At 43.2% G+C, this 27,719-nt stretch overlaps 1 protein-coding gene across 2 annotated transcripts in view; it reads right to left on the bottom strand.

Moving 5' to 3' along the window:
* LOC121001705 (Y+L amino acid transporter 2-like) overlaps window positions 1–27,719 on the bottom strand; it is a 47,443-nt gene that overhangs the window by 14,913 nt on the left and 4,811 nt on the right. For both annotated transcript variants that reach the window (XM_040432886.1, XM_040432887.1), the window contains exons 5-7: window positions 15,588–15,711; window positions 12,738–12,841; window positions 9,166–9,262 (exon numbers count right to left, since the gene is read on the bottom strand). In XM_040432886.1, coding sequence (XP_040288820.1) covers window positions 9,166–9,262; window positions 12,738–12,841; window positions 15,588–15,711 — 325 coding nt within the window. The remainder of the gene's footprint in view (window positions 1–9,165; window positions 9,263–12,737; window positions 12,842–15,587; window positions 15,712–27,719) is intronic.

Consider the following 27,719-nt stretch of genomic DNA (forward strand, 5'->3'; position numbering starts at 1 on the left):
TCCAGCGTGCAATCGTAGTTTTACTCGCTGCTTGTCCTTTGTTTGGACTCCGAAATTGGACAAATAAATTATCAGACTTTCTAAACTGCTCTGTAGAAAGTAAATACAGTAACACGCTTTGCCTGAGATCAAGATAATGAAAATTAGACTACCTAGAAGAACCTTCTGGGGGACAAAAGGAAGGTAAAGATACTTCTTGTTGACAATAAGATTTGGAAAATACTTTTGGTAAAAAAAAGCAGGAGAAGGTTTTAGGATAATTCTATCATTCAGGATAGTCAGGTAGGGGACTTTACAAGAAAAAGCCTGGATCTCACCCATCCTTCTGGCTGTGGTGATGGCCACCAAAAAAGCTGTTTTAAAGGAGAGGAATCTAAGGGAGATCTCACTGATTGACTCGAAGGGGGGATCTAGGAGGCCCGACAATATCAAATTTAAATCCCAAGGTGGAACAGTTGAATGGAAGGGAGGTCTAATCCTAAAGGCCCCTTTAATAAATCTTTTTATTAGATCTACTTCTGCTAATTTAATATCTAGAAATGCAGACAATGCGGACATTTGTACCTTTAGGGTACTTACTGTGAAACCCATGTCCAGGTCCTTCTGTAAAAAGTCCAGGATGATTCTGATATCCGGAGCCATGGACGGGTCTCAGGAACCTACAGAGAAAACCAAAAAAGCCTTCCAAATTCTACAGTAGATTTTGGAGGTGACTGGTTTCCTGCTTTTGAGCAAAGTACCGACCACCGAGTCTGAAAGTCCTTTTTGCTTCAGGATGTCGCATTCAATCTCCATGCCAAGAGGTTGAGGTGTGGGGAGTTCGGATGAACTACCAGCCCCTGAAGCAGCAGATCTGGAACTTGAGGGAGATACCAAAAAACTCCTTTGGATAGTTGTAGAAGGAGAGGAAACCAGGATCTTCTCGGCCAATACGGGCCTATCAGGATCACCTGACAGTTCTCTTCGATGATCTTCGCCAGACACGTGGAAATGAGAGGAACAGGACAAAAAGCATACAGGAGGCCCTTTGGCCACGGAGCAGAGAACGTGTCCACTAAAAAGGGCCTGTCCTGGTAGGACAGGGAGCAGAAGGGAATTATTTTCTTGTTTTCTTTCGTCGCAAAAAGATCCAGATCTGATCAAATATCTTCTGGTTCAGCAACCATTCCCCTCCTTGAGTATTTTTCTGCTGAGGTAGTTTGCTAGAACATTCTGTTCCTCTTTCAAGTGGACTGCTGAAATGGAAAGGAGGTGTTTCTCTGCTAGTATGAAAATACTGGCTGCTATGGTGGCTAGTGCTTTGCTTCTTGTTCCACCCTGCTTGTTGATGTACGCCACCGTCGTTGTATTGTCCGACAGGACTTTTATATTTCGGTCTTGAATTTTTGGGAGAAAACCTTTCAGTGCCCTGAAAACCTCAGACAGTTCTTTTATGTTTGAGGAGGCCTTCAACAGAGACAGGTCCCAAGAACCTTGCATCATCTGCTGGTCGCAATGTGCTCCCCATCCAGAGCCGCTTGCGTCTGTGGTGATGACTACCGCATTCTGCTGCCGCCATGGCACTCCCCGGTTTAGATTTTTTTGTATCAACCACCAGTAAAGGGAGGATTTTACTCTTTGAGGAATTAATATCTTCTTGTCCAGGTATGACTGGTTTATGTCCCAGGAAGAGAGGAGAAAAGATTGTATCAAGACTTTCTTTGCTTGCAAGAACCAATATATCTTGTTCACTAAGGCCGTCTTTTTTTCCAGAGGAAAGAAGGAGGACATCATGTTGGATTCTAGCTGTATTCCCAAAAATACTTTCTTTTTGCATGGGCGCAGGTCTTATTTTGCTGGATTTATCAACCAGCCTAGGGCGGACAGAGACTCTTTTACTGTCGAGATCTGATCCAACAGAATCCGCTCTGATCTTGAAGAAAGTCGTCGAGGTAAGGGATAAATAGGATTCCCTGCTGATGGAAGTGGCTTGAAATTTCTGCTACCACCTTGGTAAAAATCCTTGGTGCAGAGGAAAGGCCGAAAGGGAGCTCCTGGAATTGGAAGTGTTGAAGTTGATTTTTTACATAGACGGGTAATCTTAGAAACCTCTGGTGATCTACATGGATTGGGACGTGACAGTATGCGTCTGACAGGTCTAACGTCACGATAAAGCAATCGCTTGTTAGGAGGTTTACCGTTGATTTTATCATTCCTATTTAGAATTTTTTGTATGTTACAAATTTGTTTAGGTTTTTTACATTTATTATGGCTCTGCGGGCTCCATTTGGTTTTTTCACAAGAAATATTGGCGAGTAAAATCCCTCTTCTTCCTAATACTGTGGTACTGGAATTAGTACTTTCTTTTGGACAAGTAGACTGATCTGCGACTCTAAGAGAAGCTGACTCTCTGGTTTCAAGGTTTCGTTTATCATGAATCTTCTTGGAGGGTAAGAGTCAAATTCTATTTTGAGGCCTGACCGGATTAGACATAGAACCTGGGGGAAGGGAGATATTTTTTCCCAGGCCGAAGAAAAAAAATCTTAGTCTTCCTCCCACCGAACTTCTGGAGTCATTTGTTAGTTTGTTTGGTAGACTTATCCTGGTTGAACAGGAACCCCCTTCCTCTGCCTCTGGATAATTGCCAGCGTGAAGAAGTTTCTCTTTTTGCCTGGTCTTGTCTGCCCTTCCTTTGCGTACGAAAGGACCGTCAGCTTCACAACATCCGCTGAGGCATCCGCCATGCAATTTGAGGCCTGTTTTAAGACTGGTAATGAAGCTAAAATATTTTCCCTTGGCGTATCTGAAGTCAGATGTTCTTCTATCTGGGAAAGCCAAAGGGAGAGAGTTCTGGCAGTATAGGTGGCGGCAATTGCTGGTCTGAGGGTAGCAGTGTTTGACTCCTAGGACTTTTTTAAGATGGATTCGCATCTCTTATCCATAGGCTCCCTTAAAAGACCAACATCCTCAAAGGGTAGGGAGGATTTTTTTGAAATTCTCGCCACCGGGGCATTGACTTTGGGAGTTTTGTCCCAGACTGCCGAATTCTGTTCATCAAAAGGGTATTTCCTTTTGAATAATTTAGAGATCCCTGACTTTTTTTCAGGGTCTTTTCATTTGTTCTGTATTAATTTTTTAATTGTGTCATGTACAGGGAAAAACCTCCTCTTTTTTTCCCCAAGCCCCTTAAACTATTGATCCTGGATTGTATGGGGCTCCTTAGCGTCTTCTACATTAACGGTGGCCCGAATGGTTTTTAGTAAAGAATCTGTGTCACTATGCGGTGTTCTGGGAAGCGGGGACGGCCGGGGCGTGCTCGCGTCATCTGCGCGCCCGGCGTCGCCCATTCCCATGACAAACGCAATAGGGCTGAACTCAGGAGTCATGTGACGCTGGCCACGTCACATGACTCCACCAGCGCTCTATTTAAACAGGCAATCTGCTGGCCACAGATTGCCTGTTATTGAGGTCCTTCCAGCATGATACTCACCTGTTTGTTTGTTCCTGCTTGGCTTCCGATTTCCCGTCCGTCTCATCCTCTGGTCTTGGCGTGCTCTCCTGGTTTGACTTCGGCTTGTCCTGACGATTCTCTGCTTGCTCCTCCGGTACCTTTTCTGCTCTCTTGTTTGACATTTCTGTTTATGTGATGTTTGTCTTCCCTGCACTATCCTAGCTAACGGTTTGCTGACCAGTTGTCCCTTGTCGCTAGGACTTGCGAGGCAAGTAGGCAGGAACAGGGGTGAGGGTGGAGTTCAGTGGTTACTACCCCACCCCCTGTGTGTGTGACAATCTGTATCATCTACTGAACATAGCGGTTGACCCGAATCATCTTCTCAAGAAATGGATTCTGAGTCGTCAGACAATTTTCCTTCGTCCAGCTCTAAGTCTTCCTATAAAGTAGACTGAGGATCAGATCTAGAGGTGTTGGGTCTCTGAGGAAGGTCTGATAGCTTAGTGTCTATCGCAGAGCTAACTTCTTCCTTTATGAGTGTTCTTAGGTTTTCTATAAAGGATGGGCTCTCCTCAGAGAATACTTTTTTCGTACATCTGACACAGATTTGCTTTTTGTAAGAAGATAGTAACTTCTTGCACAGGGCACAATTTTTGCTCTTTAGTGATGGTTCTGAGGACTTCCCAGCGGGCTTGCCCTAAAAAAACAGGGATTTAATGAAAGAGTGATTTACTGAGTCTGGGCCAGAACCACCACCAAGGGTAAAGTGTGACTGAAAAAACCCCAAGGTAAGATACACATATAGAAAGGCTATCGGCACAATCACCCAGCACCCATTTAAGCCATAAATTGGAGGAAAAAAATGACTGTTACCGGGCTGAGGGCCCTAGGAGGGTCAGAGCTCTTTTTACCCACATCCACTTCAGGAGTGTTAGACATCTCTGCTGCATGCATGCTGCTGACTGTCTGCCAACGCCAGAATCCATCTTTCAACCTGCACACTGTGACGACCCACGTGACGTGATGTAGCCCCACGCACCGGAAGCCCCGGTCACCTCATGGAGAGAAGGAAAGGCCTGGCCCCGGCCTTTCCAAGATGTGGGACCTGATCCTCCTGCGCGCTGCACCCACTGCTCAACAAAGCCCGGGATTGCCTGCACTGCAGGAATTACATCAAAAGCACAGGAAGGGAGCCTGCACACTACGCTTGCTCCTGCGCTCTGCTACAGCCCTCCCGATGCAAATCGGGGATAGCAAACCTAAAGGCTGAGCGTCTTTGAAATAAGAAAGAAGGATAGGGAGAAACAAAGAAATGCCTCCCCTGTCCCGTAGGTCTCCATCTTTTCCCGGGGACAGGAAACAACTGGAGGTGGTAAAGGGGAGGGGACTTTTCAATTCTGGGTCTCCACGTTGTTTCCTGTCCCTGGACGCGGATATCCTCCTGCTGGTGCTGTTGGGGAGGCATATGGGACACATGTGATATATTTATAGACAGTGATGGCCAGTTCGCCGTGTTCGCCCGCGAACACATGCGGGCTGCCATCTTAACTCACAAGTCCGGCGATGCACAGGTAAGCCCTTACCTGTGCCTGTGGCGGGAGACGGTCTGAAAAAAATGCGGTCACCGGGAGCAGGCAGTTCCAAGAACAGCCCGATGAAGGCCCCCGGCGGCTGTTCTCGGAACTGCCTGCTCCCGGTGACCGCATTTGTTTCAGACCGTCTCCCGCCACAGGCACAGGTAAGGGCTTACCTGTGCATCGCCGGACTTGTGAGTTAAGATGGCAGCCCGCATGTGTTCGCGGGCGAACATGGCGAACTGGCCATCACTGTTTATAGAGCCGGTCGTTATGGATATGTGTGTTTTTCTTTTTTATTATAAAATCAGGGGAAAAGGGGCAATTTATTTTTCACTTAAAACTTTATTTTTTTTATTAAAAACACAGTTTTTAACTTTTTTTTTTTACTTTATTTATTTCTGACTTAAACTTTTGGGGGTCTTATCCCCTCTGCAATGCATTACAATACATCTGTATTGTAATGCATTGCCTGTTAGTGTATTACACAGAGTAATACACTAACAGGTTGCCTAGGAGACCCAGCCTAAAGCTGGGTCTCCTGGGCACGCGTGGAAGGCAGGTCCCGATGCCGTGAAAACACCAATGTCGGCGCATACAGCAGGGGTCCGGCTAACGGGAACAGCCAGTCCCCTGCAGCTGATCGGGCGGGCGCAGCTCCAGCACCCGCCCGATCAGCGGACTGTAATAGTACGGCGCTGGGCGGCAATTCACTTCCCACTGCGCCGTACTATTACGACGCTGGTCAGGTAGGGGTTAAACTTTGAAAAAAAAATAAAAAATGTATATCACCATATTCTGACCCCCATAAATTTTTTATATTTATATCTAGTGAGCTCATTTTTGTGGGACAATCTGTAGTTTTAATTGATACCATTTTGGAGTCTTTGTGCTTTTTTTTATCACATTTTATGAGATTTTTTTGAGGTAAGAGAAGTAATGAAAAAAATGGCAAATTGGCCATTTTGACCCTTTTATCTATTACACCATTTGGACGTTTTCTTATATTGTATATACAATAATATTACTGATACCGCGCTCTCCCTACACCCATAAAGCATGCAAGCCCCCCCTGCTAATAAGGTGCCCGTGATGATTTGATCAGTCTAAAATACCTAGCTGCTAACTTCAAATCCTCTGGGTTACTTATTCCTTTAGTGCGCAGGTAGCGGCATATTGCAGGCAAAGGTTTGGTGCCTAGACATGGACCATGCACTGACGGAGCCGCGCCACCAGCCGGGGCGTGACTTCCATGTCTAGGCACTAAACCTTTGCCTGCAATATGCCGCTACCTGCGCACTAAAGGAATAAGGACCCCAGAGGATTGGAAGTTATCAGCAAGGTATTTTAGACTGATCAAATCATCATGGGCACCTTTTTAGCAGGGGGGGCTTGCATGCTTTCTGGGTGTAGGAAGAGCACGGTATCAGTAATAATATTGTGCATCACTTACATTAGTGCAGCAGTTCTGTGCAGTTCTGCTGCGATACCGCAGCTAAATCAAGAGGAACAGAAAGTTTGCGCTATTGGTATTTTTTAGAGTTTCTGTACATGTTTATATGTTTCTCTGCTGTTTGAAATAGTGGAGAACCACTGGCCATGACGCCCACTGCACATGCAAATGGGCACCATGTTTGCACTTTGCTCCAGCGCTGTACATGTAGTGAATGGGTTAAAAATAGGGTCTCTGATAAAATGAGATCTGGTAGCTGATTGCTTATGTGGGCAACTGCTCTAATTTAACTGTGCACATGTTTTAACTAGAGGTGGGACGATAATTCCACGAATCCCTTGAATCTTGTTGGATTTGAGGGATTTGTGGACTCGAATCCCGACCTCATTTACTAAATTTGAATCCGACGAATCCATGACAGCGGGGACCGGTGCAGTCCCTGTATTCTAATGCACCGGCCCCGCTCACTGTAGTATAATCTTATGATCTAACCTGCATTGTTAAGATATAATAATCCATCTCTATTACTTACATTACAACATTAAGTTCCCCATAACAGTGCCATCCACAGATCCACCCCATAGCAGTGTCATCCACAGATCCCCCCATAACAGTGCCACCCACAGATCCCCCATAACAGTGTCATCCACAGATCCCCCCCATAGCAGTGTCATCCACAGATCCCCCCATAAGTGTTTGGATTACTTTGTTTCTTACACCGTTCACACAATTCTTATGTACAGGATTCGTAGCATTCAAGATATGAAAGATTCAATAGATTTAAGAACCTTTTCGGATTCGAAAAAAATTGGATTCGTCCCACCTCTAGTTTTAACAAATCTTTTCCACTAATTCTCTTTTACAGACTTGGAGCTAATCAAGGAAACAAAAATTTAAGTGTAATACCACATTAGCCATTCCCTTTAGGGTACTTTCACACTTGCGGCAGAGGATTCCGTCGCCGGAACTGCCTGCCGGATCCGTCAAAACATATGCAAACTGATGCCATTTGTCATGGCCAGATCCAACAAATGCATTGAAATGCCAGAACAGTCTCTCCGGTGTCATCCAGAAAAAGGGATCCGGCATTTATTTTTTTCACATTTTTTGTGGTCTGAGCATGCACAGACCGCAATGCCGAATCCGTTTTGCCGGAACACTCACGGCCAGATCCAGCATTAATGCATGTCAATGGAAAAAAATGCCGGATCCAGCATTCAGGCAAGTGTTCCAGAATTTTGGACGGAGATAAAACCGCAGCATGCTGCGGTACTATCTCCGTCCTGAACAGTCAAAAAGACTGAACTGAAGACATCCGGATTGCTCTCCATTCAGAATGCATTAGGATAAAACTAATCAGTTCTTTTCTGGTATTGAGCCCCTAGGACTGAACTCAATGCCGGAAAAGAATAACGCTAGTGTGAAAGTACACTTAAAGGGAACCTGTCATGTGGATATTTGATTATAATCTAACTAATTATATACAATCATTAACTACTAAAAAGTACCTTGGATGTATTCACTTACTTGTGTGACAGATGGTTATCTCATAATATACACACAAAGATGCCGCATGCTGCACGCTAATGAGCTGATTTGAGTCCGGCGTGATGTCATTGAGTCCAGCGTATATTTAATTCAGAGCTATAGCCACTTCCCCGCCCACCTGCTGCTGATTCCTATGGAAACAAACTGTCATTCAGCAGCAGGTGGGCGGAGAGAGTCAGGAGCTCATGAATATTCATGACTCATCATTATCAGCTGGAGCTTTTCAATACAAGATGTTGGCAGATTGACTGGGTCAATTAAAGAAAGTGACCCAGCATTGTGCTAAGAGAATCAGTCACTTATTTATGTTGCCCTTAGTTAGGACACCATAAAACCTGGTGACAGGTTCCCTTTAAGCGAAAGCGTCCAATAGAAAATAACCCAATCATGATAATTACCATCAGAATAATGATATATTTTCATATTTGCTGGAGGAATCAAACTGTGCTTCTAGATTCTTTAAAGGGGTTGTCCGGAATTGGGGACTTTGGTTTAATTGTTTAACAAGGACATAAATATCTCCTACATGACTGTCCTACCTTTCCCATACTTTTCTGATGCCCCGTATTCATTACACAATTTCTTAGCCGGAAGTGAGTCTTTTCTCACATTCAAGGATGTACCGCAGGGTGTGTTGTTCACAATGAAGGAGGCAAGGTAACTATGCTAATTAGCATAGTAAACGCCTCCAATGCAGGCAAATGGGGCGGCAGGCTGGAGATAGAAGCAATACTCTGAGGACTGAGCCAGGAGGAGTTTAGGGGCGTTACTAAGGGGGGGGGGGGATGTGCGGCAGGAGGCTGAATATGATTCAAGGGGGGCGGATGCATGGAGGACATGGCGATGTGTGGCGGGAGGCGGAACAACAATGATGGGGCGGAGTCATGGAGAGGAGAGTCGTCTGAAAGCACCTGATGCCACGCTGCGCTGGGACCCACAGTGCAGAGCAGCAGGAAGTTAGATAAAAATAAACAGATGTAAACAGTGCGTGGGGGACCGTCAGAGCCGTGTAGAAATGGCGAAAATACCTTAAGACATATGGGGGGGGGACCTAGAATCACCTGTTAACGGTGAGTACACTTAAAAAAATAATAATAATAATTTGATCCCGGACAACCCCTTTAACTTATTATTTAGAAATATATAAAAGTATTTCTTACATTAAAAAGTAAGGCAGGGACAGGAGTATATCTATTGATGTTGATCATGCAGAGAAAATCAGGGAGTTGTCCTTCCCTGGAAGCGACAAAAAACAGTCTGGAATACATAAAACATGTAGCTATTAGTGGAATGGAGAAACTGGCAGTTAAAAAGTCAGTTACATGTGACACAGGCTACATAGTTGTATGAAAAACGGATAACATTCAATGGGAGACGTATCCGAGTTAGGGCAAAAGAAAAAGACTAGTTGTCAATAGCAATCAATCAGATTAACCCCTTGAGGACTGGGCTCATTTTCACCTTAAGAACCAGGCCATTTTTTGCAAATCTGACATGTGTCACTTTATGTGGTGAAAACTTTAAAACGCTTTTACTTATCCAGGCCATTCTGAGATTGTTTTCTTGTCACATATTGTACTTCATGACAGTGGTAAAATTGAGTCAAAATTATTATTTTTTTATTTATAAAAAAAATCCAAATTTACCAAAAATTTAGAAAAATTTGCTAATTTCCATATTTTCAATTTCTCTACTTTTATAATAGATAGTAATACCTCCAAAAATAGTTAATTTACATTTCCCATATGTCTACTTCATGTTAGGAAAATTATGTGAATGCCATTTTATTTTTTGGGGACGTTAGAAGGCTTAGAAGTTTAGAAGTAAATCTTGAAATTTTTCCGAAAATTTCTAAAACCCACTTTTTCAGGACCAGTTCAGGTCTGAAGTCACTTTGTGAGGCTTACATAATAGAAACTACCCAAAAATGACCCCATCTTACAAACTAAACCCCTCAAGGTATTCAAAACTGATTTTAAAAACTTTGTTAACACTTTAGGTATTCTACAAGAATTAATGGAAAATAGAGATAAAATTTCCAAATTTCACTTTTTTGGCAGATTTTCCATTTGAATCCATTTTTTCCAGTTACAAAGCAAGGGTTAACAGCCAAACAAAACTCAATATTTATGGCCCCGATTCTATAGTTTACAGAAACACCCCATATGTGGTCGTAAACTGCTGTACGGGCACACAGCAGGGCGCAGAACAAAAGGAATGCCATACGGTTTTTGGAAGGCAGATTTTGCTGGACTGTTTTTTTGACACCATGTCCATTTGAAGCCCCCCTGATGCACCCCTAGAATAGATACTCCAAAAAAGTGACACCATTTTAGAAACTACAGGATAGGGTGGCAGTTTTGTTGGTACTATTTTATGGTACATATGATTTTTGAATAAAAATAGAGGGGCACACCTACATCCGGATTACACAGAACGCTAGCTGGTATTAATACTAAAATATTTATTTATAATACACATAAATCAATAGGCACCTATAAATTATTACTAAAAGAGCATAAAATAACACTGTATGCATACATAAATGACTAAAATATGCAACCAATGAGGTGTTGAATACGTGCACGATTGTATTTACAGTTTACTGGATTACTGTTGGACCGTGGCAAATGTGTTACTTGATCAGGTCTCCAATTGTTTGATGCACCTATGGAGTGCGTGATTCTTCTTCCTCTCTGTAGTTTTTTAAACAGTGATAATGTTATATACAAAGTTCTAATATATTCAGTATCTTTACAAATGAGGATACTTTCCTCTCAATTGATCGAATATATTATCGCCGCTATAGTGTATTCAACTGCTGGTACACAGCGATTTAATCCAGCACTTATTACTCACTGTTTGTAACACGAGGTTTCAAAACTTTCATGCCTGGCGTGGCGTCCCACGTGTTGCGGCACCGAAGGTCTTACCTTCAATTTTCCTCTTTAGGGTGCATATGATTTTTGGTTGCTCTATATTACACTTTTTGTGAGGCAAGGTAACAAGAAATAGCTGTTTTGGCACCATTTTTATTTTTTGTTATTTACAACATTCATCTGACAGGTTAGATCATGTGGTATTTTTATAGAGCAGGTTGTCACGGACGCGACAATATCAAATATGACTACTTATTTGGGTTGTTTGTTTCAGTTTTACATAACAAAGCATTTAAAAAAAAAAAAGATTCTTTAGTGTTCCTACATTCTGAAAGTCATAAAAAATGGCTTTTTATACCCCGTTTTTATTTTAATTTTTTTTACGGTATTTACCTGAGGGGTTAGGCCATGTGATATTTTTATAGAGCAGGTTATTACGGACGCGGCGATACATAAATAAAAAAAAGTATATATATTAAGTTTTACACAATGATTTTATTTTTGATAAAAATAATAATGTTTTAGTGTCTCCATAGTCTGAGAGACATAGTTTTTTCAGTTTTTGGGCGATTATCTTGGGTAGGGTATGATTTTTGCGGGATGACATGACAGTTTGATTGGCACTATTTTGGGGTGCGTATGACTTTTTGATCGCTTGCTATTACGCTTTTTGTGATGTAAGGTGATAAAAAATGGCTCTTTTTACACCGTTTTTTTTATTTTTACGGTGTTCATCTGAGGGGTTAGGTCATGTGATATTTTTATAGAGCAGGTTCTTACGGACGCGGCGAAACCTAATATGTATACTTTTTTTATTTAGTTAAGTTTTACACAATAACAGCTTTTTTAAAACAAAAAAAATTATGTTTTACTGTCTATATATTCTGAGCCATAGTTTTTTGTTTTTTTTGGTACGCCCTGTGTCCCCAAGAGGTTAAGGGATCATGCACATGAACGTATTTTCTTTCCGTGTCCGTTCCGTTTTCTTTGCAGACAGTATGCGGAATCATTCATTTCAATGGGTCCGCAAAAAAATTAACGGAAGTTACTCTGTGTGCATTTCATTATCGTATGTCCGTATTTCTGTTCTGCAAAAAAATCGAACATGTCATATTATTGTCCGCATTACAGACAAGGATAAGACTGTTCAATTAGGGGCCAGCTGTTCCGCAAAATACTGAATGCACACGGACGTCATCCGTATTTTTGCCGAATCCGTTTTTTGCGGACCGCAAAATACATACGGTCGTGTGCATGAGCCCTAAGGCCTCTTTCACACGAACCATACGAATTGTGTCAGGATCTGTTTAAGAAAAATGATGGTTTTGCACACAAGTTCAGTCAGTCTTGTCTGTGATTGTGATTTGAATGCATTTTTCATGCACGTGAAAAAAAAACAGAAGAATAACACTCAACATCTCCTAGCAACCATCAGTGAAAAACGTATTGCATCCGAATGCCTTCCGTTTTTCACACAAGCCCCATTCACTTCTATGGAACCAGAGCTGCGTGAAAAACGCAGAAAATAGAACATGCTGCGATTTTCCCTGAACGCCGAAATGATGAACACAGACCCATTAAAATGAATGTGTCAGGATTCAGTGTGGGTGCAATGCATTCACGTCAGGCATTGCACCCTACGGAAAATTGTTCGTGTGAAAGAGGCCCAACGTTCTCAATTATCTAAGACATTTAAAAAAAATTATATAATTTTGGTTACTATAGTCAACTCGTCTGGTTTTCCTATTTACTAGTTTTAGTACATGTCCATCAATACATGAAACTACATTTTAGTAGTGACTTCTAGACTGAATGATTTAATACTTTTTCAGTCTTTTCTGATATTAGCTTACCTTGATGATGAAATGACTACTGAGTTTAATCCACCGCAACATGACATGGCCACTGAGATGGGGATGAACCACTTTACAAATCCAAGAACTCTTTCAGCAAAAGTCTAAATAAAAATGTAAATATAATATTTAGCTTTTATTTATATTTTTTATTAAAATTGAGTGGTGGCAAAAAAATTCTGCATTTTACAGCAATTATTTGTTAGCTGAAAAGATAAAAACCCTGGACATCTATGGATGGCATTAAAGGTTTTTCCAACCTGCGACCAGTAGTGATCATTGCAGGAAAAATGTAGCATTACAAGTTATTCAAATGGAAGTCCATCCATGTAAGAGCTCTTTCACACGAGCGTGTCTCTTGCGGTAATCACGCTCCGTGTGAGAGAGGGATCATGTGGTCTGGACTACAGAAGTGCACGGCATTATCATGATTGATAATGCTGTGTGTCTTTGCGTGACCTTTCTGTAAAGGAATCATACTGACATAAGGCTGTCAGTATGATTGTGTTACAGGAAGGCATTATTAATCATGATAATGAAGTGCCCTTTGTAAGTCCAGGCCACACAATCCCTCTCTCACACAGAGCGTGATTCGCTCAAAGGACACGCTCGTGTGAAAGAGCCCTTACATGGAGACGCATGGAACCTAAATAAGCGTCCTAAGCAGGAGACCAAACTCTTGGACATTAATTTACCCTAACACTGGGGCTTAAACTAGGGGTATACACAGATATCATAGGGACCCATCAGTGGTGGATTACAATCGGGACGTTCGGGTCGGCAGCCCCGGGCCCAGCACTGCTGGGGGGCCCAATGCCGACCCGAACGCCCACATACTGCGGCGGGGCACGGGAGCGCATAGCTTCCTGTCCCATCGCCGATCACCGCCATAGGCTTCAGGCCTAGTAGGCCTGAGGCCTATGCGGTAGTGAAATCCCAGCGCAGGCAGGCGTGATGACGTCATCGTGCACCTGTGCCGGGACGCAGCACTGTGAGGTGTGCACGCCTGCCTCATCCCACCTTCCTCTGCGAGCAAGCGCCTGGCCCTGGACATAGGTGAGTATTTAGCTTTTCATATTTTTTATTTTTTTTATTTTATGTGCCTACTTTGGGGGACATGTGGGGGACACACACAGGAGGACATATTAGTGAAGAGACATCGAGTACATCGGGGGGGGGGGAATGTGGGGGTTGTGTGGGGCAAATTATTATGGGAGGGACTACTATATGGGGGCAAATTACTATACGGGGCAGTGTGGGGGCAAATTACTATGTGGGGGCAGTGTGGTGGCAAATTACTATGTGTGGGCAGTGTGGGGGAAACTATTGTGTGGGGCAGTGTTTGGGAAATTGCTATATGGGGCAGTGTGGGGAAAATTGCTATGTGGGGGCAAATTTCTATATGGGGCAGTGTGGAAGAAATTACTATGTGGGGACAGTGTGGGGAAATTGCTATGTGGGGGCAAATTACTATATTGGGCAGTGTGGGGGATATTACTATGTGGGGACAGTGTGGTGGAAATTACTATGTAGGGGCAGTGTGGGGCAAATTACTATGTAGGGGAAATTACTGTGTAGGGGCAAACTACTATATGGGGCAGTTTGCGGGAAATTACTGTGTGGGGGCAAATTACTATGGGGGATTACTATGTGGGGGCATTGTGGTGGAAATTACTATATGGGGGTGTTGCTATTGGGGAGGCACTGTAGGGGCAATTCTATTATTTTTGGGGACACTATACAGGGATTATTGCCTGGAGCACAATAGAGGGTGTTATTATTACTCGGGGCACTCTAGGGGACATTATAGCTGCTGTGGACACTATAGGAACATTTGGGGTAATTTATCAAACTAGTGTAAAGCAGAACTGGCTTAGTTTCCGATAGCAGCCAATCAGGTTCCATCATTCATTTTTGACAGCTCTTTTGGAAATCCAGTTCTACTTTACACCAGTTTGATAAATGACCCCAATTATGTCTATTAGGGTCACAATTTTTTCAGCAGTATAGTACCTGGGGCATTGGGGAGCACAACGGGCACAGTATTGGGAGTGGCAGCAGGATGACACTGTGGGGACATGAGGATGGGGAGGTTGATGGAAAAATTGAGTAATCTAACGTGTGTGTTACAGACTGTAGAGACGAGATGTGGCTGAAAGAATTTGCCATGCTGGTCTGGGTCAAATGGAGGAGAAGAGGAAAGAGAAGGTCTACATGACAGGAGATGTCACTGGATGTAAGAGGTATGTGGTGCTGTATTCTCCTCCATGTATTTTTTATTATAATTATATGTATTTTAAATTTGGCGACCAAATTTTTCTTTTTTTGACCCAATTTGGGGTAATTTGGGGTATTTTTTTTAGTCTGAAGATGTCATATGGAGTAGGAAGACGTTTTTTTAAAGAAGAAGACCGGCACTTCGCAGATGTAGGTCACAATGTAGATTTATTCAGTCACATATTCAAGTGGCATAGTGACGCGTTTCAGCACAAGTGTGCTTTCATCAGACTGCAATGAAACATCTTACACTCCAGCTATTTATACATAAATGAGACACTAAGGAACTGACATCATCAGAGGAGCTCCGCCTCCCTCATTAACTAAAAATTCGCATATCAAATAATCGCAATGAAAAATTGTCATAAAAAAATTCTCATAAAAAAATTCGCAAAAACATATCCACTCTATACTGGCGAAGATTTTCAGTCCAATAGTCCATTTTGGCAGTGATTAATCACGCTGAAGAAAAAGAGAAATATATTTATCTAATTGCATAAAGCCTGATTGCATATTTTAAAATTTGGCAAGAATAAAATGTTGAGGTGTAAAGTGTTAGTAAGACTGGCTTACCACAGCTACTGCACTGCTGTCCATGATGGTGTTCAGATCCAACTCTGTGTAGTATGCAATGTTTGTCATGACATAGATAATTGTCACCAGCGGCATAGATATCACCATAGATAATGGCAGGTTTCTTTAAAAAAAAAAAAATAGGTTAAATGTTAATACATATGGATAGTAACTCACCATATTGCTGTGTAAGGAGGGCGGTAACATAAGCATTCTTCGAACTGATGCAAATATCCAAAGTTGTGAGAGTTTGTCATGTAGAACGGGTATAATTTATTATGAGATATACACCAATTTTTGTCAGGTGCCTCTACATAACTCCAGCGAATCCACCGCCAGTGCAGGGATTATTAAGACCGGCGTCTTAATAAATGACCCCCTACATCTTTTGCTATGGTTCCCAAAAATTTTAATTTACACATTGTTGTGTATTGCAAGGTGAAATAATAACACAAATGCTTCAAGTGCACTTACTATCTCCGGAACTCCCATAGAAATGAACGTAGTGGCTGACCTTATGCTTGACTAGCTGCTTTGTTCATTTTGATGGGCCCCAAGGGGTACGGGTCCCTGTTCTCATGGTCATCTAACCCCAGCCTAGGTGTGTCATGATCTGCCAAAGTGATAAACCAAAGTCTCTAACTTCATGGTTTCTGTCCCTTTCAGTTTGTGACAAGTGATTACTGGCACATTGATGGCTAAAAAACCCTCTCCTTTCAATCTGGCTTTTATGCCCCTCCCACATGGCAAAGAACGGAGCTGGGTGCTTGAAAATTTGATCATCTGCAGATCTTAGCGACACCTGCTATTTTCTTGATTTCCATAACCTTACAGTTTCTCCTTGTTGATCCTTGTGAGTCAACTGCCATCCACACAGGGACTATTCCAAGAGGTGGCAGCTTTGTCCAGATCCCTGTATAGGGGTCGAAGGGTGAAAACCAGGGGACTACCAGGATAACGCCCTTAGTGATATCATTCTTTTCTCACAATATGGTTTTACAAAATCACTTTCTGGATGTAATTTTTTGAATTCACTATATGCAATCTACCTACTGCTTTGGCTCTTGAACTTACTCCTTTGTTTGGACTTTCAGCACAGAAAGGTCTGACTTTCTCCGTCAGACCATTCAATCGCAGTCAGAGAGAGAAGGGGATAAGTGACTCAATTAGGGCTGATTAGTGCACTGCTCTTCTGTGGGCATTTTTATCTAGGCATATGAGTATAAGTACAATAGAGCTGGCATACTGTTATCCAAATATCTACTATAATATAGCAGCTAACATTGTCCCTCCTCAGTAGCAGTTAAATAAAAAGCCTTTCACTTTTTTAAAGGGTTTCTACCACTTTGTTTTCACATAATTAGCTTTCAGACACTAGCGATCCGCTAGTGTCTGCTCTACCTAACAATCCTAATATAATAGCTTTTGGGGCAGCCGTTTCGCTAAAAAAAGAACTTATATTGATATGCTAATGAGCCTCTAGGTGCTATGGGGGCGTCATTAGCACCTAGAGGCTCGGTCTACCTTCACAAAATGCCGCCGCCCAGCGCGTCCCTCCAGCCCGCCCATCTCCTCCGGAATGCGATCCTCTCTGTGAGCCAGCGGACGAATTTCGCGCATGCGCCGTGCGTGTATGTATTCGGCGCATGCGCAGTGAATGTCTGACCGCTTTCTGCACAGACATCTCCACTGCGCCTGTTCCTCGGAGCACTATGACGTCATCGGCGCAGGCGCAGTGGAGATGTCTGAGCAGGGAAGCGGTCAGACATTCACTGCGCATGCGCCGAATACAGACGCGCATGGGGAGGATCGCATTCCGGAGGAGATGGGCGGGCTGGAGGGACGCGCTGGGCGGCGGCAGTTTGTGAAGGTAGACCGAGCCTCTAGGTGCTAATGACACCCCCATAGCACCTAGAGGCTCATTAGCATATCAATATAAGTTCTTTTTTTTTAGCGAAACGGCTGCCCCAAAAGCTATTATATTAGGATTGTTAGGAAGAGCAGACACTAGCGGATCGCTAGTGTCTGAAAGCTAATTATGTGAAAACGAAGTGGTAGAAACCCTTTAAATGTTATGTTGCGGTTTGGTTTGTGATAAAATTAAATAAATAATAAAAAAAAAAAGTTCCTCCATCAATCTGTAACAGAATTTTAGACATGTTTGCAAAATTATTAAAAAGGAGAAACTAAAATTTCACATGGACATAAGACACAAGACCTTTTGCTATGAATCTTGAAATCTAGCTGTGTGGGCCTCCCATTTCTCTTGATCATCTTTGAGATGTTTCTACACCTTGATTGGAATCCACATGTAGTGAATTAAGTTGATTGCACATCATTTGGAAAGACAGACCCCTGTCTATATAAGGTCTCACACTGTGGCTTAAAGGGGCTGTCTGACTTCAGCAAGTGGCATTCATCATGTAGAGAAAGTTAATACAAGGCACTTACTAATGTACTATAATTGTCCATATTGCTTCCTTTGCTGGCTGGATTCATTTTTCCATCACATTATACACTGCTCGTTTCTATGGTTATGACCACCCTGCAATCCTTCAGCGGTGGTCGTGCTTGCACACTATAGAAAAAAAGCACTAGCCTATGTGCGCTCCCATGGTCCAGGCCACCAGACAGGCCGGCACTTTTTCCTATAGTGTGGAAGCCTGGCCAACAGTGATGGATTTCAGGGGGGTCGTAACCCTAGAACCATGCAGAGTATAACGTGATGGAAAAATAAATCCAGCCTGCAAAAGGAATCAATAAGGATAATCACAATACATTAGTAAGTGCCTTGTATTATCTTTCTCTAAATGATAAATGCCACCTGCTGAAGTGACACAACCCCTTTAACTAAAACTGACTGGCCCCACAACAAATTTTTGAACGGGGGCTCCCCCTCGGTACCCTTAATGCAGACCACAGATCGGACCAAAAAATAATAATACTCACCTCCTCCTACAGGTGATACCACTCTTCCTGCAGCACTGTGTCTAGGCATGCACTACACTGTGACTTTACGTCGCACAGTATCAGGTCATAATACACTCCTACACACACACTAAGTCCCATCCTGAAGCTGTTCACTGCCAGGACTTAGTGTGGCGCAGGAACCTGGAGAAGAAGACCAGGGAGAGGTGAGTAATAACAGTGCTAGTACTAGGAGTACCATACTCATCCCTTCCTGGGCATTTAAAATAAATCTATTTGTTTTCCTCGTGGGCCCCTTCTTGAGTTCTGGCCCTCTAGCAGCCACTTCCCCTCCTTCCATGGTAGCTATGTCCCTGGTCTCACAGCTGACAATGCATAGCAGAGCAAAAACCCAGCCATGAGGAGGAAAGAACTGCCTGTAGAAATCAGAGACAGGATTGTGTAGCAGCACAGATCTAGAGAATGGTACAAAGAAATAAGAGCAGTGCATCGGTATGGCCATATGATGTATATAGAAGAACGCTGATGGAGTTACTCACCTGGGCGGGTTACGCTGGGAGTGCAAAACCCAAGATAGCGATGAATCAATTGGCAGCTGGTGCCGCCAAACTTCTCCCTTCAAGAGACGCAATGCCAAGTAGGTAGATGTGGAGGTAATGGGATCAGCAGTGGTGCAGTCAGATTAGTCCAGACAGGAGGGTTTTGTGGTAAACTCGACTTTTATTATTATCTCATATAAGTTATGCATTTCACGGCCGAACCGTCCCTTTCTTCAGACCAGTAGACGTGATACAAGAGGAGGTAAGTATACACAATTTAAGGGAGTTTTGGTGGGAAATTTCCCATTACAGGGGGGTAGAGTATGCATAGTGCATAAATAAATATTAAAATAGTCACATGATTGGAATACATACATACTTACATACATACATGCATGCATCAATAAATATAAATTTGACGTTTGGAGAAAAATAAAATAAAAATTCAATAAAAATAAAATGTATTAAAATAGACATGATTAGGACAACACTAAAACCAAAATCACAGAAATATCGTGGCAAATATGGGGGAATTGCTCAAACCCCTAACACTGTAGCGTGTTTCTCATTGGGGGAGCAGTCCCACCGCATGTGGACCGCAGCAAACGACTATCCCCAGCAAAAAAATGCATACAATGGAGGATGTCGGCGCGGTCCACATGCACCACAAAGGCATCCTACACAAACCGAAGCATTGTGCGGATGAAAATATAATTATATAAATCACAGAAAAAAATGCACCAAACGGATATGCCACTGACTATACTGGCTAGTCATAAATGCAGATATTAAAAGCTGAGACTTTTGCCAATATATTCCTGTCAGGAACACATCGGAGCCCCTCATGCACCACGTCACGGTCACTCAGCATGGCAAGGGGTCCTACCACTACGCTAACTGTGGTGTGAACAAGGTCTGAAGGTGATGAAATCCAGCTCACAGCCAAGCTTCCACACAACCGCCTAAACAACACTAAAACCACCTAAAAATAAATATTATATACAAAAGGGTAATGTTGTTACTCACTGGCGACTATGTGATCCTTACATAAACGCCATATTAGGCTATAATACCCGACTTGCCCCAGATGACAACTAAACTCTAAAGTTTAGTTGTCATCTGGGGCAAATAGGGTATAGTAGCCTAATATGGCGTTTAGGAAAGGATCACTTAATGTGTTACCCATCCCCAGCTAGGGTATTTTTAGTTTTGAGTCACTGGGGACTATGTCATTTCTTAGAGTAGCCACTAGGTGTCAGTGGAGTACTCTGTAGGGGAAAATGGAAACAGATTAATGAAATGTTTCCGCTACCTCATTTAGACCATACAGATTAATACAGCCAGAATATCTCTCTCCTTTTGAGAACTTCAAAGCGATTGTATCTGTGATTCATTACACGATCAATAGGTATAACTGTGAGGCTGGAATAATAATTTTTATTTATATGGCCCAAGAACCTTGTTTCAGGTAGCCTCTTTTTATAATATATCTATGTTGGTTAATGCAATTGTGAAGCTGCTTGTGGTACCGCCAATGTATCGCATTCCACAAGAGTACTGTACAAGATACATTACAGTTTGTTTCCACTTTCTCCTATGCAGGACTCCACTGACACCTTGTGGCTACTCTTAGAAATGTCATAGTCACCAGTGAGTAACAACATTATCCTTTTATATAAAATATATATTTTTAGGTGTTTTTAGTGTTGTCCTAATCATGTTTATTTTATATTTTATTGTATTTTCATTTTATTTGTCTCCAAACGTCAAATGTATATTTATTGGTGCATGTATGCATATATGTATGTATGTATTCCAATCATATGACTATTTAATATTAATTTATTTGCCTTAGTTTTCATACCCCTCCCCCCATACTGGGAAATTTCCCCCCAAAACTCCCCTAAATAGTGCATACTTACCTCCTCTCGTATCACATCTCTTGGTCTGAAGAAGGGGCCGGTGTGGCCCTGAAACGCGCAACTTAAAAGATAATAATAAAAGTTGAGTTTAGCTGCTGATCCCATTACCTCCACACATTTTCTGCTGTACTGAAACTTCTCAGGAGCATAGTGGCCTCCATGATTCTTAAATGGAAGAAGTTTGGAACAACCAGCATTATTCCTATAGCTGGCTGCCCCACCAAACTAAGTAATCATGGGAGAAGGGCATGATAAGAGATGTGACCCAGATGTGAGCTCCAAAGTTCCTGTGTGCAAATGGAAGAAACTTCCAGAAGGTCGACCATCACTGAAGCACTTCACTAATCTGGTATTTATGGCAGAGTGGCCAGAAGGAAGCCTCTCCTCAGCAAAAGACATATAAAATCCCATCTGGAGTTTGCAAAAAAAACAAAAAAACAAAACACCTAAAAGACTCTTAGGCTAGTTTCACACATGGGGCAGAGCAACCTGGCAGGCAGATCCGCCGGGGCCTTTTGACTATAATGAGAACCGGTTGGGATCTGGCCTCTTTCGGACATTTAGTCAGACCAAAAAAATTGTTGTGCACAGTGATTTTTGTCCGTCCAAATTCCACCAGAAATGCCGGGGAGCGTTCACGTTAAATTCCATTATAGTCTATGGGGTCTGGCAGGCCCGCTGTACTAACCATCTATGCCGGATACAGAGAACTCTAGGCACTGCTCATCACCTGTCCAATACCATCCTTACAATACATACACCATCCTAGCATGGTGGTGCAGCATCATACTGTGGGGGTGTTTTTCAGCGGCTGGAAGAGAGACTGGTCAGGGTTAAGGGAAAGCTGAATGGAACAAAGTACAGAGATATACTTAATGAAAACCTGATCCAGACTGCTCAGGACCTCAGACTGGGCTGAAGGTTTGCTTTCCAATAAGATAATAGCCCTAAGCACACAACCAAGACAACACAGGAGTGGCTTAGGGACAACTTTGTGAAGGTCCTTAAGTGGCCCAGCCAGAGCCCTGACTTGAACCCAATCAAATATCTCTAGACAGACCTGGAAATGGCTGTCCACCGATGGCCCTTATACAATATTACAGATGTGCAAACCTTGTGGCATCGTAACCCAAGAAGACTGGAGGCTATAATAGCAACCAAAGGTTCTTCAACTAAGTACTGAGTAAAGGTTCTGAATACTTGTGTTGGTTATTAAAATATAGCCATAGTGTTATAATTTGCCGTAAATGCTGAACTTTGATAAATCACCTCAGAAGATTATTGAGCAGAGGTCAGGGAAGGACTGAAAAATCAGCCATCGGACAGCCAGTGTGACAGACTTATCACAGAACAGCTTTCTACATAGTAGTTTTTTTTATACACTGTGAAAACATAGAAGCTGCAGAAGTCAAATTGTACATCATCTTAAATAAAAATAAAAAATATTACCATAAAGATCATTAAATCTCTTGAATAAGTAAAACCTATTACCAAAATGTTGTTTTAGCCCAAAATACATGTAAATCAATAACAAAAAATGGCTTTAAAGGTGTCCATAGCATTTAAATATAATGTGCAGTCAGGGGCGTAGTTATAAGGGAAGCAGAGGAAGCAGCTACTTTGGGGCCTGAACTCAAAGGAGCCGACCCAGGAGGAGAACTAAACGATTTTATTTTCAGGGCCCCTCAACAGTATTATACAATGACTTTATATACACTGCTCAAAAAAATAAAGGGAACACAAAAATAACACATCCTAGATCTGAGTTAATTAAATATTCTTCTGAAATACTTTGATCTTTACATAGTTGAATGTGCTGACAACAAAATCACACAAAAATAAAAAAATGGAAATCAATTTTTTTAACCCATGGAGGTCTGGATTTGGAGTCACACTCAAAATTAAAGTGGAAAAACACACTACAGGCTGATCCAACTTTGATGTAATGTCCTTAAAACAAGTCAAAATGAGGCTCAGTAGTGTGTGTGGCCTCCACGTGCCTGTATGACCTCCCTACAACGCCTGTGCATGCTCCTGATGAGGTGGCGGACGGTCTCCTGAGGGATCTCCTCCAAGACCTGGACTAAAGCATCTGCCAACTCCTGAACAGTCTGTGGTGCAACGTGACATTGGTGGATAGAGCGAGACATGATGTCCCAGATGTGCTCAATTGGATTCAGGTCTGGGGAACGGGCGAGCCAGTCCATAGCATCAATGCCTTCATCTTGCAGGAACTGCTGACACACTTCAGCCACATGAGGTCTAGCATTGTCCTGCATTAGGAGGAACCCAGGGCCAACCGCACCAGCATATGGTCTCACAAGGGGTCTGAGGATCTCATCTCGGTACCTAATGGCAGTCAGGCTACCTCTGGCGAGCACATGGAGGGCTGTGCGGCCCTCCAAAGAAATGCCACCCCACACCATTACTAACCCAATGCCAAACCGGTCATGCTGGAGGATGTTGCAGGCAGCAGAACGTTCTCCACGGCGTCTCCAGACTCTGTCACGTCTGTCACATGTGCTCAGTGTGAACCTGCTTTCATCTGTGAAGAGCACAGGGCGCCAGTGGCGAATTTGCCAATCTTGGTGTTCTCTGGCAAATGCCAAACGTCCTGCAAGGTGTTGGGCTATAAGCACAACCCCCACCTGTGGACGTTGGGCCCTCATATCACCCTCATGGAGTCTGTTTCTGACCGTTTGAGCAGACACATGCACATTTGTGGCCTGCTGGAGGTCATTTTGCAGGGCTCTGGCAGTGCTCCTCCTGTTCCTCCTTACACAAAGGCGGAGGTAGCGGTCCTGCTGCTGAGTTGTTGCCCTCCTAAGGCCTCCTCCACGTCTCCTGATGTACTGGCCTGTCTCCTGGTAGCGCCTCCATGCTCTGGACACTACGCTGACAGACACAGCAAACCTTCTTGCCACAGCTCGCATTGATGTGCCATCCTGGATAAGCTGCACTACCTGAGCCACTTGTGTGGGTTGTAGACTCCGTCTCATGCTACCACTAGAGTGAAAGCACCGCCAGCATTCAAAAGTGACCAAAACATCAGCCAAGAAGCATAGGAACTGAGAAGTGGTCTGTGGTTACCACCTGCAGAACCACTCTTTTATTGGGGGTGTCTTGCTAATTGCCTATAATTTCCACCTGTTGTCTATCCCATTTGCACAACAGCATGTGAAATTGATTGTCACTCAGTGTTGCTTCCTAAGTGGACAGTTTGATTTCACAGAAGTGTGATTGACTTGGAGTTACATTGTGTTGTTTAAGTGTTCCCTTTATTTTTTTGAGCAGTGTATTATACAGTGGCACTTAGGAAACAGATGGAGCAGCTGCCGAGCCTTGTCTGACTAGCCACAAGAGTGAGGGTTGCAAAGAAATTGCTGGGGGGAACCCCATTCAAAAATTTGCTGTGGGGCCCAGTCATTTCTAGTTACACCACTGTGTTCAGTATATATGAAAATGTACTGATAAAAAAGGAAAGAATAGATATATGGCACATGATTTATGCAACCAATCACTGTCCTCAGTGGTATAAGCTCAAAACGACATTATTCGTTTTCATGGGGCAGATTTGTAAGTAAAGACAACCCCATGGTAACTGAATTTGTGAGTGCCCCTGATGATATTTGTAATCACTGTTCAAATATGCAGTAATACAGTAAAAATATAATGCCATCAATATCTGATAAAGTGATATATAAACAGGGGTTCACCTAACCTTTCTGCTGCCTGAGGCAAAAATTGAAAAAGCGCCCCCCCCTCCACCAATACCAAATTCTCAATCTAACCCCTTCCCTCCTAACATTACGTATATCACTAAGAACATACAGGCTAATACAGCGCCCCATACCTCTTACATCCAGTGATGTCTCCTTTGATGTAGATGTTCTCTTTCCTCATCTTTTCCATTCAGACCTTCAGACCAGACCACCATTTTCAGCCATTTCTTGTCTCTGCAGTTTGACAAAAAAAGATCTTAGTTTACTACTTTTTAATCATCCTACCATCTTCTGGACAAATCATCCTACCACCCCCAATACTGTGCCACTGGGCTCCCTGATATTATACTGCAGAAAAAGATAAACCTCCTGATAATACTAGTACCTTGCAGATAGTGCCCTTCAATAATTATTGGCACGCAGTGTTCTAAAATATCAAAATAGTGCCCCTGACACTAATAGTGTAATAATTACATCCCCCAAAAATAATTGTGGTAAGCTGATACTGTGCCAAGGTGCCTCCACAGTAATAGTGCTCCCAAAAGTCTCACTGATAGGAATAATTCTCTGCTAGAGCACACATTGCAGTAACAGTGCTCCTACAGTGCCCCCAACATGTCCCCACTGTGCCCCAGAAGTAATAATGCTCCCATAGTGCCCATACTAGTAATCATGTTCCCCATAGACCCCCAGTAATAATAAAGCCCACCATAATGCCCCCCAGTAGTAATAATTCTCCTTATAATGTGACAGTACAAAAAATGCCCCCTTTTAATGTGTGCCAGTGCAAAAATACCCCCTTTTAATGCCCACAGTTGAGCTAATGTCCCTATAGTGCCCCCATAATGTGCCAGTATAAAATACCCCTATATAGTGCCCTAAAGTCTAAAGTGCCCTAGTGGATTCCCTCAGTGTCCCCCATAATTTGCAAGTATAAAATACCCCTTCTTAGTGCCCCCCTGTAGATGACCCCATAGTACTCCTCTCCCCCCTTTCCCATAGTACCTACCATAATGTGTCCCAGTATAAAATGCCCCTATACAGAGCCCCCCATATAAAATACCCCTTCTTTGTGGCCTCAGTAGATGCCCCCATAGTGCCACCCAATAATGTGGCAGTAAAAAGTGCCCCCATAGATGCCCCCAATAATGTGCCAGTAAGAAGTGCCCCCATAGTTGCCCCCCAATAATGTGCCAGTAAGACGTGCCCCCATAGATGCCCCCCAATCATGTGCCAGTAAGAAGTGCCCCCCCATAGATGCCCCCCCAATCATGTGCCAGTAAGAAGTGCCCCCACAGCACTCCTCTTCTGTATTGTATCATATGTTAAAAAAAAAACACATATACTTACTTCCATCAGGCTGGCAGCAATCTGATGCAGGCCTCTTCCGGCCTGTGTCTCGCGCTGTACGGCTGGTGCCGTAACCCCGATCAGAGAAACGGGGAAGGGAAACACCTCTCCCTCACCTGCCCCATCGCAGCACATCCATCTGTATCGCTGTCCTGAGGATGGCTATATAGATAACTATGGAGATGAGCACTTCCACAATGGAAGCGCTTATCTCCCTGTGCCCTGCCGCCCCCCACTTGTCACCAGGGCCTTGCCTAATTGGCGGTGTGGCCCTGTATATAAAGTATATGTGTTTATGTGTCACGTAGTGATATGGGCGGGAACACCACACCAACAACAGGAGGGAAGGGAAAAGAAACTAGGCCTCAAAGCTAGGGAATGAGAAACGGACACCACCTATGGAAACCCTAAGGCCCCTTTCACACGGGCGAGTATTCCGCGTGGATGCGATGCGTGAGGTGAACGCATTGCACCCGCACTGAATACCGACCCATTCATTTCTATGGTGCTGTTCACATGAGCAGTGATTTTCACGCATCACTTGTGCGTTGAGTGAAAATCGCAGCATGCTCTATATTCAGCGTTTTTCACGTAACGCAGGCCCCATAGAAGTGAATGGGGTTGTGTGAAAATCGCAAGCATCCGCAAGCAAGTGCGGATGAGGTGCGATTTTCACGCACGGTTGCTAGGAGACGATCGGGATGGAGACCTGATCATTATTATTTTCCCTCATAACATGGTTATAAGGGAAAATAATAGCATTCTGAAAACAGAATGCATAGTAAAACAGCGCTGGAGGGGTTAAAAAATAATAATAATAATTTAACTCACCTTAGTCCACTTGATCGCGTAGCCCGGCATCTCCTTCTGTCTCCTTTGTTGAACAGGACCTGTGGTGAGCATTAATTACAGGAACAGGACCTTTGATGACGTCACTCCGGTCATCACATGGTACGTCACATGATCTTTTACCATGGTGATGGATCATGTGATGACCGAAGTGACGTCATCAAAGGTCCTGTTCCTGTAATGTAATTAATGCTCACCACAGGTCCTGTTCAACAAAGGAGACAGAAGGAGATGCCGGGCCGCGATCAAGTGGACTAAGGTGAGATAAATAATTTTTAATTTTTTTTTAACCCCTCCAGTGCTGTTTTACTATGCATTCTGTATTCAGAATGCTATTATTTTCCCTTATAACCATGTTATAAGGGGAAATAATACAATCTACAGAACACTGATCCCAAGCCCGAACTTCTGTGAAGAAGTTCGGGTTTGGGTACCAAACATGCGCGATTTTTCTCACGCGAGTGCAAAACGCATTACAATGTTTTGCAATCGCGCGGAAAAATTGCGGGTGTTCCCATAACGCACCCGCACATTTTCCCGCAACGCCCGTGTGAAAGAGGCCTAATCCTAGCCCTGACTCCTATCCGTATGAACTGACCTTGAGGGTAGGAATATTCATACACTGGAACCTGAAACCATGGAAACCCTGAATTTCCCTGGAGTAGTGTCTGGGCTTGAGACGACCTGTTCCTTCCAATATGAAAGAACACGTGTCTCCCTGAGGCCTAGTAATAAAAGACAGAGCGGAAACAACAAAATATAAAAGGGAAGTAACACTTAACTTCTGAAGTAAATGGACGAGCAGGAACTCAGAAGAGGACC

This window comes from Bufo bufo, chromosome 5, assembly GCF_905171765.1.
Source record: "Bufo bufo chromosome 5, aBufBuf1.1, whole genome shotgun sequence".
In the NCBI taxonomy this organism is placed as follows: domain Eukaryota; kingdom Metazoa; phylum Chordata; class Amphibia; order Anura; family Bufonidae; genus Bufo; species Bufo bufo.